The 12585-nt window shown below is 51.2% G+C and overlaps 1 protein-coding gene across 2 annotated transcripts in view; it reads left to right on the forward strand.

The window, feature by feature from the left end:
* The first annotated feature begins 2609 nt into the window (after positions 1-2609).
* The window catches only part of RHBDF1 (rhomboid 5 homolog 1), a 34908-nt gene continuing 24932 nt past the window's right edge, over positions 2610-12585 (forward strand). For both annotated transcript variants that reach the window (XM_066330201.1, XM_066330202.1), the window contains exon 1: positions 2610-2683. In XM_066330201.1, the coding sequence (XP_066186298.1) occupies positions 2622-2683 (62 nt within the window). In that variant the 5' untranslated portion in view covers positions 2610-2621. The remainder of the gene's footprint in view (positions 2684-12585) is intronic.

The raw sequence follows: 12585 nt of genomic DNA on the forward strand, positions 1-12585 counted from the left end.
GCCTGCAGGCCTGCTGCCAGCTCAGCACATCCAGCACCTGAGCAGGTGCATGCAACTGCCAGGCCAGAGTCACCTCTGTGTCCCTCCTTGCACTGTCTGCTGCTGCCTGAGGGTGCCAGAGGCTTCAGAAGACCTTCCACCCAGTTTGAGGTTTTTGAACTTCATGTAAATTGAGTGGATTATAGGAAATGGAAATTGCGACATAGCTTGTTAATATAAGTTGTTTGGTTCTTGGGGATTTTTTTTGGGAAGTGAAAGGTTTGCACTCCAAAAAATGTCAATATTTTTTTTTTGCAGGTCAGCAGCACCATCCCCAGCTTGGCATCCAGTCTGAGGGCATCTGCACTCCCAGCATTTTGCAGCAGCACTCCCATGGTGTGTGAGACAGGGCCCTGCTGAGGGTGGGTGCTCAGAGCAGCCCTCACTGCTCTCCCTGGGGCAGAAAGCTGGGCCAGCTGCACACCAGGAGCTGGTGAGCAAGGAACAGGGGGAAATATTTCTGTAGCAGCTCTGGTGAACAGATCCTGCTCTACCATCCCCTCTTCTATCCACAGGATCCCACAAACACATGTGCAGCTGGGGGTGAAAACCTGATCAGCTGCTGGTAGCCAGGAACCTGGTTTGCTCCTCAGCAAGGGGCTGCAGGTCCAGCCATCTGCCCTGGAAAGGCATTCCCCAAAGGGAATCCCCGTCCTTTCCCTCCTGGCAGTTCCCTCTCTGGCTCCTGGCCAGGCCACCTGCGTTTGAAACTCCGTGGGACTTCGCTTGGGTTTCTGTGTTATTAATCCTCCCCAGAAGAAATCCCAGGCCTTTCTGGACCTCTTCCCTGTTTGCTAGGACAGCTGCCAGGGCTGTGCTGCTGCTTCATGTCAGCACAGGAGGCACTGCAAAGCCCTTGTATTTCCAGAGGGCAAGGGGAGCTCTGGTTTTACTGGTCAAGGCTGCAATCTGATGCTCTCTGCTGTGCTTGCCAGGTACTGGGATGCTTTCTTGGCCTAAACACTGAACAAAGCAGGTCAGAATCAAATCATCTGTCTAGGGAACTGGTGATCCTGATAAAAACAGATCTCTGTGCTCCTGGTGTGTCCTAGCTGTCCTCACAAAACTGTCAGGCAAGGCCCATAGGCAGTAACACCATCATTTCCCTGCTTGGATTATAATCCATATTCAGTGGAGCCACAATTTAACACTGGATGACACAGGATTAATGCTCCAAGGAGTATTGCATACAGATGTGCATGCAGGAGGGGATGCAGCTGGAGATGAGGTGTTGAACAATTCTCTCCAATACCTGAGGGCCATTCTGCACCACCCCTGGCCAGTGCAGACCCAGCAGTGCCTGGCTGGAAGCAGGCAGGTGTTTGGTTCACCAGGCCTTCAAGCAGTTTTAGCAAGCTGCAGCAGTCAAAGTGCTGCATTCACATGCTGATTGATATCTATTTCATTGGGTCTTTAACCATGTCTTGTGGCAAGATCACAGTTTCTCATGGGTTTCAAGTAGGGAGGAAATTCCAGTTTCCAGCAGAGAAGAATGAAGCAAATTCATGTAATCACATGTTCACCTTAAATGTAACAAGCACCAAGAAAGAGCTCTCCTTCAGCTGGTCCTCAGAAGCCACATTTCAAATAGAAGTATTCCCTGAAGAGGCAGAAAACAAACAAGGTTTTTGGGCTAGATGACATGCTCAAGGCCAGGAACAGTGGGTGCTCAACATTGAACTGCTGCCGTTCACCACCTCGTGCTTGAGCAGTCAGAACCTGGCCTTAAGTCACCTTATTCCATCTATTTTAGGCTAGGAGGACTCAGTGCACTGAAGGAGAACCACCCTGGCTAGTGATGGCAGCAAGGTAGGTGTACTCTTTACCAACAGGATAGATTTAATCCAGCTCTGCAGATTCCTTCATCTTGGGTAAAAGAATCCAGAGTCTGGGAGCTGGGCAGGGAAGCACTGGGGAACAAGAATTTGTGGGATTGGATTAGCAGCACTGTCTGCAAGAGTGTTCTACAGGAGCAAGAAGTCACGTTTCAGTGACAGAGCTTTGCTATTCTTGCAAAATGCACATACTATTGGCAGGAGGCGAAGAACGAGCAGGGGGTGGGTCAGATTCCTACTCCAGCTCCAGAGCATTCCTCCTGGGAGATGCTGAAGGGCCCTACGAGTGCATTACGGGATGCTTCTTTTCCTTGTTTATGTGGTAGAAACATCTGAAAATAATTTGTGCCTGTTAAGCTTTGCGGACAGTCAGGGCTCTGCGTGCGATTTGGTCTCCACCTCAGCCAGGACTAGCTGGGGCTGCTCTGCGTTTGCTCATTAGCTAACGAGCCATGATATGGTTAGCAGGGCTCTCTGGGGGCTGCCTTCGACGCGTGGCTGCCGTGGGCACGCGCAGGGCTGGGTGCGGTGCCGATGAGCTCAGCTCGTCTGCATCACGCAGGTCGGCGGGGAAGATGCAGTAAGATGGGAAAGGAACATCATCCCCCCCAGTTATTACTAACATTGAAAGCATCTGGAGCTGTGGGCTGGGGACCTGCTCAGAGGGATGTGCACTCTGCAGGCCTCGCTGGAACTCCAGCAAAGCTCTGCGTGAGCAATACATGCTGACTTGATGCTCCTTAGAGGATGGATGGAGAAATCTTCAGCAGCAATCCCAGGACAAAGGCGAGGATGGCTGAGCAATCGAGGTGGGAGGATGCCCTCCAATAGGGGAAAATGTTTAAACTGAGAGGAAAGAAACAGCTTAGAGGGATGATACCTAACCACATGGCTGGAAGAGGAGGTGTGAAGACTTGATGGGAAACACAGCACTAAATGTAGGGGAATGGGGCAAAGAGAAGGTAAAGTACGGTGAAACAGCAAGAAAGAGTGAGGAGACGGGAGCATCGCAGCCCAGTGTGCGGGAAGCTTAGTGGGGAAGGCTGCCGTGGGGGGCAGCGGGGCCAGGGCTTGGCAGCTCAGCGGTGCCCAGCCGGATGGACTCTCGGCACGGGAATCGCCGCAGCTCCCCCCGGGCACGGCAGCGTTCCCAGCACCCGCGGGGCCGATGCCAACAGCAGCCGGCGCTCAGCCCCGCCACCCCAGCCCAGCGGCGGGGCTCAAGGGCGCTGCCCACCGCCGAGGCAGCGGGGAAGGCGGGGGCCGCGGGCTGCGGGGGCCGCGGGCGGGCCGGTGGCTTCCGCCCGGCGCGGCGCATTCCTACCCCGTGAGTCAGGGCGGCGCGGCGGGATGCGGCGTCCCGCGGCCCCGGGCGCTGGCAGCTCCCCGCCGGGACTCTCAGCGCCGAGCGGCGCTCGGCTCCCGGCTCCGATTTGCATGCCGAGGCTGTGAATGGCGTGCCCGCCCGGCCGGCCCCTGGCACGGGGGAGGAGTCTCCGCGCCCTCCGCGGGCCGAGCTCGGCGGCGCCGGTCCCTTAAGCCGCACTGGGGGGCGGCTCGACCCGAGCGGCCGCTGCGCTTCTCCCGCCTGCACGGTGAGTGCGGGGCCGGGGGGACGAGGAGGGGCTGGCCGGGAGGGGCATCCCGCCAGGGCCGTTCCCTGCCCCGCTGAGGTACCGGCACCGCGCCGCTCCGCCGGGCAGGGAGCGGCCCTCGGCGGCCCGCGGGCTGAGCGCCGGAGGCAGGTGCCGCCCCCGACCCCCGTGTTGGGAGCCTGGCGATCTCAGGGCTTTCGGCTGTAGGTGGAGGTGCGCGTTCGCGGCTTGTTTCAGCTGATCCATCCCATCTCCACGCTTTCCAGCCCGTCCCTCCCCTGATGCTGGCACCCGCGCTTTGGCAGAGACTTTGGGAGATGATCCGGTGGAAAATATATGGCTTTTTACATGTAAAGGTTAGTTTTCCTGCCGGATCGAGTCCCTGAACTGAGTTCTCACGCTGTGCACTGCTGGCACGAAGCAAGGGAATCACGGCAGCCTGACTCGAGCAAGACCAAAGCTTTTGCAGGATTGCGCCCTCAGTGCCAAGTCCTTTGGGGCTCCTCAGCGAGCAGCCCCATCCTGCCACACACATGCCTGCAGTGCTAAAGTGCCCCATGTGTATATTTTGCCCTTGTTTTTCTGCAGCCTAACTCAGGAGAGGTGAGTGGCAGCACAGAGGAGTTTTGTCTGGTGCTCGTCCCAGTGCTCGACTCGGTTCTGTGGCTGCTGCTTCTCTTGCAGGTTGTCTTCGTGGCGGGGTGCACGGTGCTGGTCAGGGATGTCTCCAAGCTGGGTCTTTGAGCGAGCAGGAAGTTGTTTCCTTTCTTCCTGTTTTTGTCCCCATGCCTGCTAATTTCCTCTGGGAAGAAAAGTGTATTCTGCAGTAAAGGGAAAAAATAGTCACACGTAACGGGAAGGGACAAGGCAGCAAAGCTTCTGAATGAAGCATGGGACGAGAAAGGAGCACAGGGTGTTAACTGCAGAAACGCTGATAGGACAGCAAGGACAAATAGCTGCCTGTGGGCTGTGACCACGGGATAAAAACGGCGCTCTTGGGACAAGCTGGGGAGCAGACCCTTGGAAGGATTGCATTTCCACTCCAGTGTATGGAAGGATGATGCTCTTGAGTTCTTCCATCTCAGTGGTTTGCAGGAGGAGGTGATGACTCGTGTTAGATTGGTTGATGTAGTTGGAAGAAAGAGGTGAACTTTAGATACTTCCTTTAAGCTTTGATTGTTAAATGGACTTTAGGAAAGGGCTTGTCTGCTTTTTTTTTTAACCCTTAGTTGCTCTAATAACAGCTATCATCCCTCCCTCCTGCTGCATCCCTCATGTCCTTAAATCCTCATGACTGCTGCTGCTCAGCCCAGGTCTCTCCTGTTTGTGTGCAGGCTCTTGGGGAGCCTCTGCCATTCTGAGCTGGGATACTGCCAGGCTTCCAGGAGGTGCTGTGCATTTGGAACAGGTCCCCAGCTTTGTCCTGGTCTCTGTGCTCATTGGTCCTGAGCCCCCAGGAAGGCAGCAGCTCTGGCATGTGGATGTGTGTCCGTGCTGTTCCTGCTTCTGTGCGTTCCCATGAAAGGAGGTTGATGCTGTGCAGCGTAAAAGCAACTCCCACAAAACTAGTTCTGCTCTGGGACTTCCCATGACAGGCCTTTTTTTTTTTTTTTTCTTGCCTTTTTTTTTTTTTTTTTTTTTTTTTTTGCAATCCACTTGCAAGAGATCTGCCTACAAACTGGCTTTTCAGGTTCTGGGGAAAGCCATGGGCTGGCCCTGGTCTCGGGAATGTCTTGCTCTGTGCTGGGTAGGCTTCAGTCAAGGGGATGAGCTTTCACTGTGGAGAGTTCTGCTGGCCTGCAGAGCACAGCAGATACCTCTTCAACAAGCTTATCCGCTCTGTGTCTTGGTACTGAGACCGTGTGGCCCTGATGTGTCACCACAGGCAGGAATTATGTCCCTCAGAGAGGGCCAGCACCCCGTCACTGGACTTGGCAGACATCTCGTTTCACTTTCATGGCAGGGTCTGCAGCGAGGCTGCAGCTGCGTGAGGTCACCAGGCAGGAATAGGAATTCCTTTTGGGGTCATCAGTCCTGTTCCTCTGGAATCCGGCCCCGGAAAGTAGCCAGCAAGTCCCGACATGTTCCCTTGAAAGAGGCAGGGTCTGCTGAGCGTGGCATGATAGGACAGTTTATTCTGGGCACAGAGCCTTCATGCTCAGATATAATTAGTAAAGGTTTGATTCTCTTCAGTGTGTTGGATCTCTCTGCAGAGCAAACACAGCCTGGTTAGTGCTGAAGGCCTGAGACGGGCAACATGACCAGGATTACCAGCTTGTTTTCTTCTTCCATTCAATGTATCCAGTGAAAAGTTGAGCAGAGCCTGTGTTTTGTGAATCCCCTGTTGTTGGGAATGTGCCTGCCAGGCAGGACTGGCTGTGAGCTGAAGAACCTGACATTTCTCTGTCACTCTACAGCTTTTATCCGGTAGACCAGCCTTTTGATAAGATTCTTCCCTTGTGGTTGCTGCCTTTCTTCCATAGCTGTCTCTGGAGGCTTTGGCACCCAGTGGAGACCATGTGCCTTTCTCAGAGATTCCAGCATTAATTGTGACCTGACATGACACTTCTGTTAATTGCTGTTCCCGCAGCCACCAGCCTGTCGCCTGTATATGACCCATTTCAGTAGAAATACTTAAAACTCAAGGATGGATTCCTTCCTTAACATTTTCCCTGAGCTCAGATATGTCGATTAGTTTCCTTTCTTTTCAGCTGAAGAGGTGCTGGACTCCAAGTTTAACATTTATCATCATCTAGTTGGAAGGAAAGGGACATGAACTGTTGCTGTGAGTTGTCTCCCAGCTGCTGGGTATGTACATGTTGGAGTTTTAAGGAACCCATGGAATGCATGTGTTGCCTGTACAGGGAGCTATGTTGCATCCTCTCTGCTGTGTGACAATATCTCAGTGTATGCTGTGGGTGCTGCAGCCTGAATTTCATAGGATTTGTGTCTGGGTCCCAGTGCTCCTGGAAGGTAGGATGAGGACAGTTACTTTCTTCAGAGCAGAGGAAGCCCTGGTGTCCAGGGATATGCAGGTAGTTCTCTCCCTGATGGTAGGCTTTTTTTAAGCTTTGTGGTTGGTTGTTTTATTTTCTGTTTGTTTATTTTTTACTTTGTTCAGAACTAGTGGACCTGAGTGGGCATCGGGTTGCTTACCCTACTAGTGCTCAGTAACTCCCCTCTGAGAGAATAACATGTAAAAGGGACAGTCTTAGCCCTGCAGCTCTTAGTCCTAAGAGATTAGGCAGGCAACAGGCAAGATTTAACCTTGGAAGGAAATGGATCTGTTTGGCAGCATTTCCCATGGTCATGCTGGCAGCAGTGTTTCCATGTCCTTGAAGAACCCCAGGCTAATTTGGTGTGTGATGTGTGCTCAGACCATCCAGACCTGTTTGCAGGGAGTCGTGGAGACCCTCCCTGCAGTGCACCCTGGGGTGGGCAGGGCTTGCCTGCCAACCTGTTTTCACAGGCAGAATGTCTGTGCCACTGGGAAGTGAGGTTTCCATAGGGAGAAGTGGAAATTGCGTCTGTGCTGGGATTGCCTGTTGTCATATCCTTGGTAGTTGAACTTCAGGGATTTCCGACTGTTTGCTCCTTTATTTGGTCCTCCTCATCTTGCTGCTGTCCAGGACTGGTTGAAGCTTCAGATCACACCTCTCATCCTTGTTTCAGTCCATGCTGCTGTAGCAATGAAGAGGTGGTTTTTTTTTAATGTGTGTTGGGATGATGCGACAAAGAGCAAATTAGCAGCTGAGATTTTGACAAATCATCCAAACTGTGTCAAATCCTTTTGAGTAAGTGTGTCTGCTTCCCAGTGGATGAAGACAGAGGGCTTATTCTTCACTTTTACCTTAGCTGTCAAATCTCCTAAAGCTGTAAGAGTGCACGTTTCATTGCTTGTGTGCTCTGCTTGCTGCACAGACAGCAAATGTCAGATTGACATAGGGCTTGTTTTTGCAGTAATTTCCTTTGGATGCACTCTTCAACTATCTAGGTAAACAATTTATTTCAAATATAATTACAGCTCCTTTTTTGCCTACCAGAGAAATGTTGGAACTGTGGTTATACAGACCTGAGCAGCGGATACGTTCTTGAATTCTGGGGCCTTCAGCAACAAACAGACCTTGCCTTAGTAATCAGAGCATCTCTAAAGCACAGTGTTTATCAAAGGAAATGTAATTTCTTCTCAGAGAAGTCTGAGGTATCATTGCACAATACTTCCCTGGCACGGTGGAGCCTTCCCAGGGGGAGAAGAGATAGCAAGCCATGCCTGATCTTGCCTTTTCTGGAAAGCTTACCTTTGCCACCTCCTCCCCTTCCTGTTTCCACTCTGCTCAAAGCCAGTCCCTTGCTCTGCTGGTCAGCAGCAATCCCTGCTTTGAAAGTTTCCTTTCCTTTAAAAAGGAACAATCCCTATGAGGTCATCCTGGAACTGCACAGGACGCTGCATTTACAGTCCTTCAGGTCTGGCACTTACTTGGCTCTGGCTCAATGAAAGAACTGCTTGGATTTTAAAATCTGGAGGGCTCAGACAGCTGGGTTGACAAATGCAGCTTCTGTATTTTGGGAGTTATGGCCCTGTAGCAATCAGCACACTGAAGGTTTGTTACTCCATTGATTAAATTTGAAGCCTTAAAGTGGACTGTAGAAAACTGAGTTTTTCTGCCAAAAAGTATGAGTGTGCCTTGCTTTTCCCTGGCTGTTCTGGGACTATAATTTCAGTGAGAACAGTGAGCGAGAATGTGCCATTCACTCAGACTGAATAAGTGTGGTTCACTTAGATTTTTTTTTTTTGCTAAACCAAGCTAGAATTATGATTACTTCTATTTGCATTATGAATGAGTTGTGCCACTGGGCACACGATGAATGTGCAGAGGTGTGCACACACCTGCAGAGCAAGACAAGCTCTTCCTGCAGCTGTTTGCAGTTGGACACAGCAGGAGATGGTGTGTGCCTGGCTATCAAGCACGAGTCAGGGGAGAAATCAGAGCACCAGAGTGGCTCTCTTGTGTCCTTGGCTACATCAGCTAATGGTGAGGAACAGCAGCTCCAGCCAAACCAGCTCTGCTCTCAATTCCTGGCTGTTTAATTGGTCCTTTGAAGGATCTCCCCTGGGCCTTGGCTGCTGGGGGCATTTTTTATTCTCTTGTTTCCAGGTGAGCAGAACCGTGGTGGTGCTGGAGAAAGCAGGTGTGTAATGGGGGGTGAGGAGACACTGAGTTTCAAAGGAACACGCCAAGAAAGCAGTTCTGAATGGCTCTGTGGCTTCCATCCTTCCTGAATATAAAGTCTGTCTTCTGGTGGCTCCAGTGTTTGTTATTGTTATTTCCTCTAAGATTTTTTTTAGATTGCTATTCAGCGTGGTTTTATGTAACTTTCCATAGGAAATGTTGTCATTTGTGGCAGTTTTGATCTCTTTTGCCATTGAAACGTTTTTATTTAGCACAACAAACAGTGATTCTTAGCTGCTTTTAGTACCCAGAGTCTTTGCTGTAGAGGATGAGTAGCTTTTGGTCTAACATAATTTTTGGTTTGGCCTACTGTGATCTTTTTAGGGGAGGTTGCTTTTCCATCAATTGTTTATTGATATTGTATTTTCTAAATGAACAATGTTGTAATCACTAAGACACATTACCAAGGAAATTGCTCTTGAGCTGGGTGCACAGGCAGCAGCTGTTCCAAAATCAACCAGAGCCAGTGTTTACTTGTGTCCTGAGTGTCATCTCAGTGCTTGTTCCCAGCTCGCTTTGTGTCCTGAACCCTTACAGTACTTGTGATGAACATGAGAGCTGGTAGAAAAAACTTCAAACTGCAGAATTTCAATGAAAACAATACCAAAGTCCAGTCATTGGGTTTTGTCTTCTGTTTCCTAATGTGGGGTCATGGCTGCACTGACAAAAACCTTTTTGTGACTCTCACCTCGCTGTATAATTGAGGCAGTGACTGTGCCCATGGTACTTGTGGGTCAGCCAGAACTTAACCAGGCATCTGTGTTTCTAGTAATGGAAATAAATCTGGAACAGGGTCGTCTGAAGTCCCATTGAATCGTTTAAATGAGTTAAATGTGCACTGAAATAGTGTCTGTGATCACTCTTTCCTGAAGAAGGTGCAGACCCATGCAGAACACTGAGACAACTGTGCTTTGAGGCTGCTGGGGACCCCTGAGCAAAGGGCTCTGCTGGCCCAGCCCAGGCACCAGTGAGCCAACAGGCAGCTGTGGTTACCTTCAGGGGCAGGAACAAGGCTTGCAGAGATGATCCTTCCTCTGGGAGCTGGTAATGGATCTCTTGGTGGAAACAGCTCCTTTGGACCAGGCAGTGCTGACTCTGCTGCCTTCCCACGTGGTGGGAATGCTGCTCAGAGCTTGTTGTGCCATCACTGGAGCTGCTGGCAGGTATCTCATCATGCTGTGCCCTGATGGAGCTTGTGACAGGCTGTGACCAGACTTTGAGGATGTGGCTGCTGGAAACATGGCTATTGGATGTGGTGGCAAAGCCGCAGGGTGTGTTCACGGAGAAACATAAACAGGGTGAAGATGCCAAAGTGCTCCAGAAGGTTTTCCACTGCTCCCCCCTCGCTGTTGGTTGGTTTGTGTGCAGGCTGTGGCCCTTGCTGGTGTCTCAGTAGGCTGTAGATGGCTCTGGGCTGGGTTTGCTCTGGAAGGTGGAGCTGGAGATCACTCATTGCCCGGGCCCTGCATGACCCTGTGTATGCTGGTGCTGCAGACCTGCTTCTGTCAGCTGGGCCGCACTGCTGAGGAGATGGAAGAGGCCTCTCTCCCCAGCCTGCTCTGCTTGGCTCCCTTCCACCTACTTCTTAGGGGTGCTCCAGGCCATGGGTGAGCAGGGGAAGCTCCTGCCTTGGGAGCCCTTCTGAGGAAGCTGCCTGGGTGTGAGGCTTGGCTGTCAGCTCTGGAGAAATCTGTGGATGGTTTGGATGTTTTCCCATCTAATGACCCCACCAAAAAATTCATTCTGCCTTTGGTGATGCAGTAGTGTTTTATTCCTGGTGCAGTCAACACCTGCATTGAGGGTGCTTCTCAGAAGATTATTTAGAGATGCTGAACCCACCACCTCCCTGGGATAATTCTTGGCTGCACACAGTGCTACAAATCTGAATTTTGGGCCATGTTTTCAACAATCCCTTCAAATTATATTGCCTCGAGAAGCAGTCCAGTCATCTGGCTCCAGCTGCTCTGTTTGTTCCTGCTTCTTCCCCTTTCTTCTGTTGGCACAAGTGTTTGTGGAGCCATGTGGGAAGGAGCTGGGGCTGGAACGAGCCATTTTCTCTGCTGACCTCATGTGGGTCAGTTCCCAGTGTGGATCACCCAACAGCTGTGGGGATGCTGGTGCCAGCAGGAGGAGGAGGGCAGCACACAGGGCTGGGTCACTCCTTCTGTTGGCTTGCCTCTCTTCCAAGTGTCTGAGACATCTTTTTAGCTTGAATTTTGAGCATTGGTTTCTGAGTTCTTGTTACTATTTTGCCATTTGTCTGCTGCAACAAAAGGAACTTGAAGATCAGCCTGTTGCTTGTGAGTGTTTGCATGTTGCAGTTGAGGGTCATCTTTTAACCTGTATTCGAAGGAGTTCAACTACAGATCTGGGGACTAACAGAAATCAGAAGAGGTTTTTGAGCTTCCTGTTTTTCCTCTCTCTTCTGTATGAGGGCACCACACCTTCAGGTCCCAGGTGAAGCTGCTTTGTAAGCTTTTAATGCTGGTGTTCAAGTAGGAACTAATTTTTGTTTGATTTCCATCATGACCTTCATGTTTTTCTGAAAATCAGGAAAATCAGTTGCTCGAAAGGATATCAGGTCTCCTTTCTTGATCATGGAATTAGCTCATGTACATTCACACTTCACTGGCAGATGTTTTCATTACCTGTACTGTACTTAAAACCCTCTGTATGCAGCTGTACTTAAAACAGGTCTCTGTATGCAGCCGAACCTTTTCCAAGTTCATTGCGTCTCAGCTGAAGCTTTGCCCTCCTGCTGTACCTCTTTGAATTCCATCCCTTTACAAGGCTTTGCATGAAATACCAACCCAATGCAGCTTCCCATTTCCTGTCTAGGGGTCTGCCTGGCCTCTTCCAACCCAGGCAGTTTTGGTTGGTATTTCTCAGCTAATTCAACTAAGTGGCTCATGGTGAGATCTCCACTGGGGATGGAGTAGGACAATTTCACACAAGCAGGGGACAACAGCTGGGGCGTGTATTTGATGTCTCACCTGAGCTGCTGTCATGCTGAGCCATCACTGAATAGGCTGGTCCTACCCTTCCTCTCCGGGTTGCACAAGGCTTATCTGAGATTGTCTGAGCCTCTTCAGGATGCCAGATCAATAGGAAATAATTTACTAGAGTTAGTTTGTGCTGGTAAAACACCTTGTAGTGGCTCAGTGGAGTGAGGCAAGCCTGCTGCCTGGGCAGCAAGCAGCTAGCTGGCAGATGGGTTTGCTTGTGAGCAGAAGCCAGAGAGCCCTGAGGAACTGTTGCCTGTGTGATTTGGTGCAGGCTCCTGGAAGCAGCACTCAGGCAGAGCTTATGCATGGCAAAGAGCCGTGAGAGGGGCAGTGGGGTGTGTGTGGGAATGTAAATGCTGCCAGCTCCCTGCGGGGCAGGGCTCAAAGGGCACTATGTCTGCACAGCTCGGTGCCAGCCTTGTGCTCAGAGCTGCTTGGACTGCTCAGACACAGCTTCTGCTGTGGCAGCCTGTGGGTCTGCAAAGCCTTACAGCATTTCCCAGCAGCCAGCGTTGGGAAAGCAGGAGAGGGCCCTGGGCAGTGCTGATGGCCTTGTTTCATTTCTCAGGGATTCTCTCAGTGGTAGTGGTCTCAGGTCTCAGCCAAAGCTTGGGTTGTGCTGTGCCCTTAGCAGCTTTCGCCAAGAGTGCAGGGCCACAGACCTGTCCCACCTTCCCCATCCCTGCCTGCCCTCAGCTCCTCCATCTGGCCTGTTTCAAAGGGCTGGCCTATGCCTGGTGTTTGGGATATTGTTTGTAACTCGTTGGGTCTGATCCATGCTAGATGGTTTTATTGGCAGCCATGAGACTGAAACCCCACTGCTCCTCTTGTCTTTGGACTTCCTGCCTTTTCCTTGCTGTGCCAGCAGCAATCCTCCTGG

Source organism: Sylvia atricapilla, chromosome 15 (genome assembly GCF_009819655.1).
Source record: "Sylvia atricapilla isolate bSylAtr1 chromosome 15, bSylAtr1.pri, whole genome shotgun sequence".
NCBI lineage: Eukaryota > Metazoa > Chordata > Aves > Passeriformes > Sylviidae > Sylvia > Sylvia atricapilla.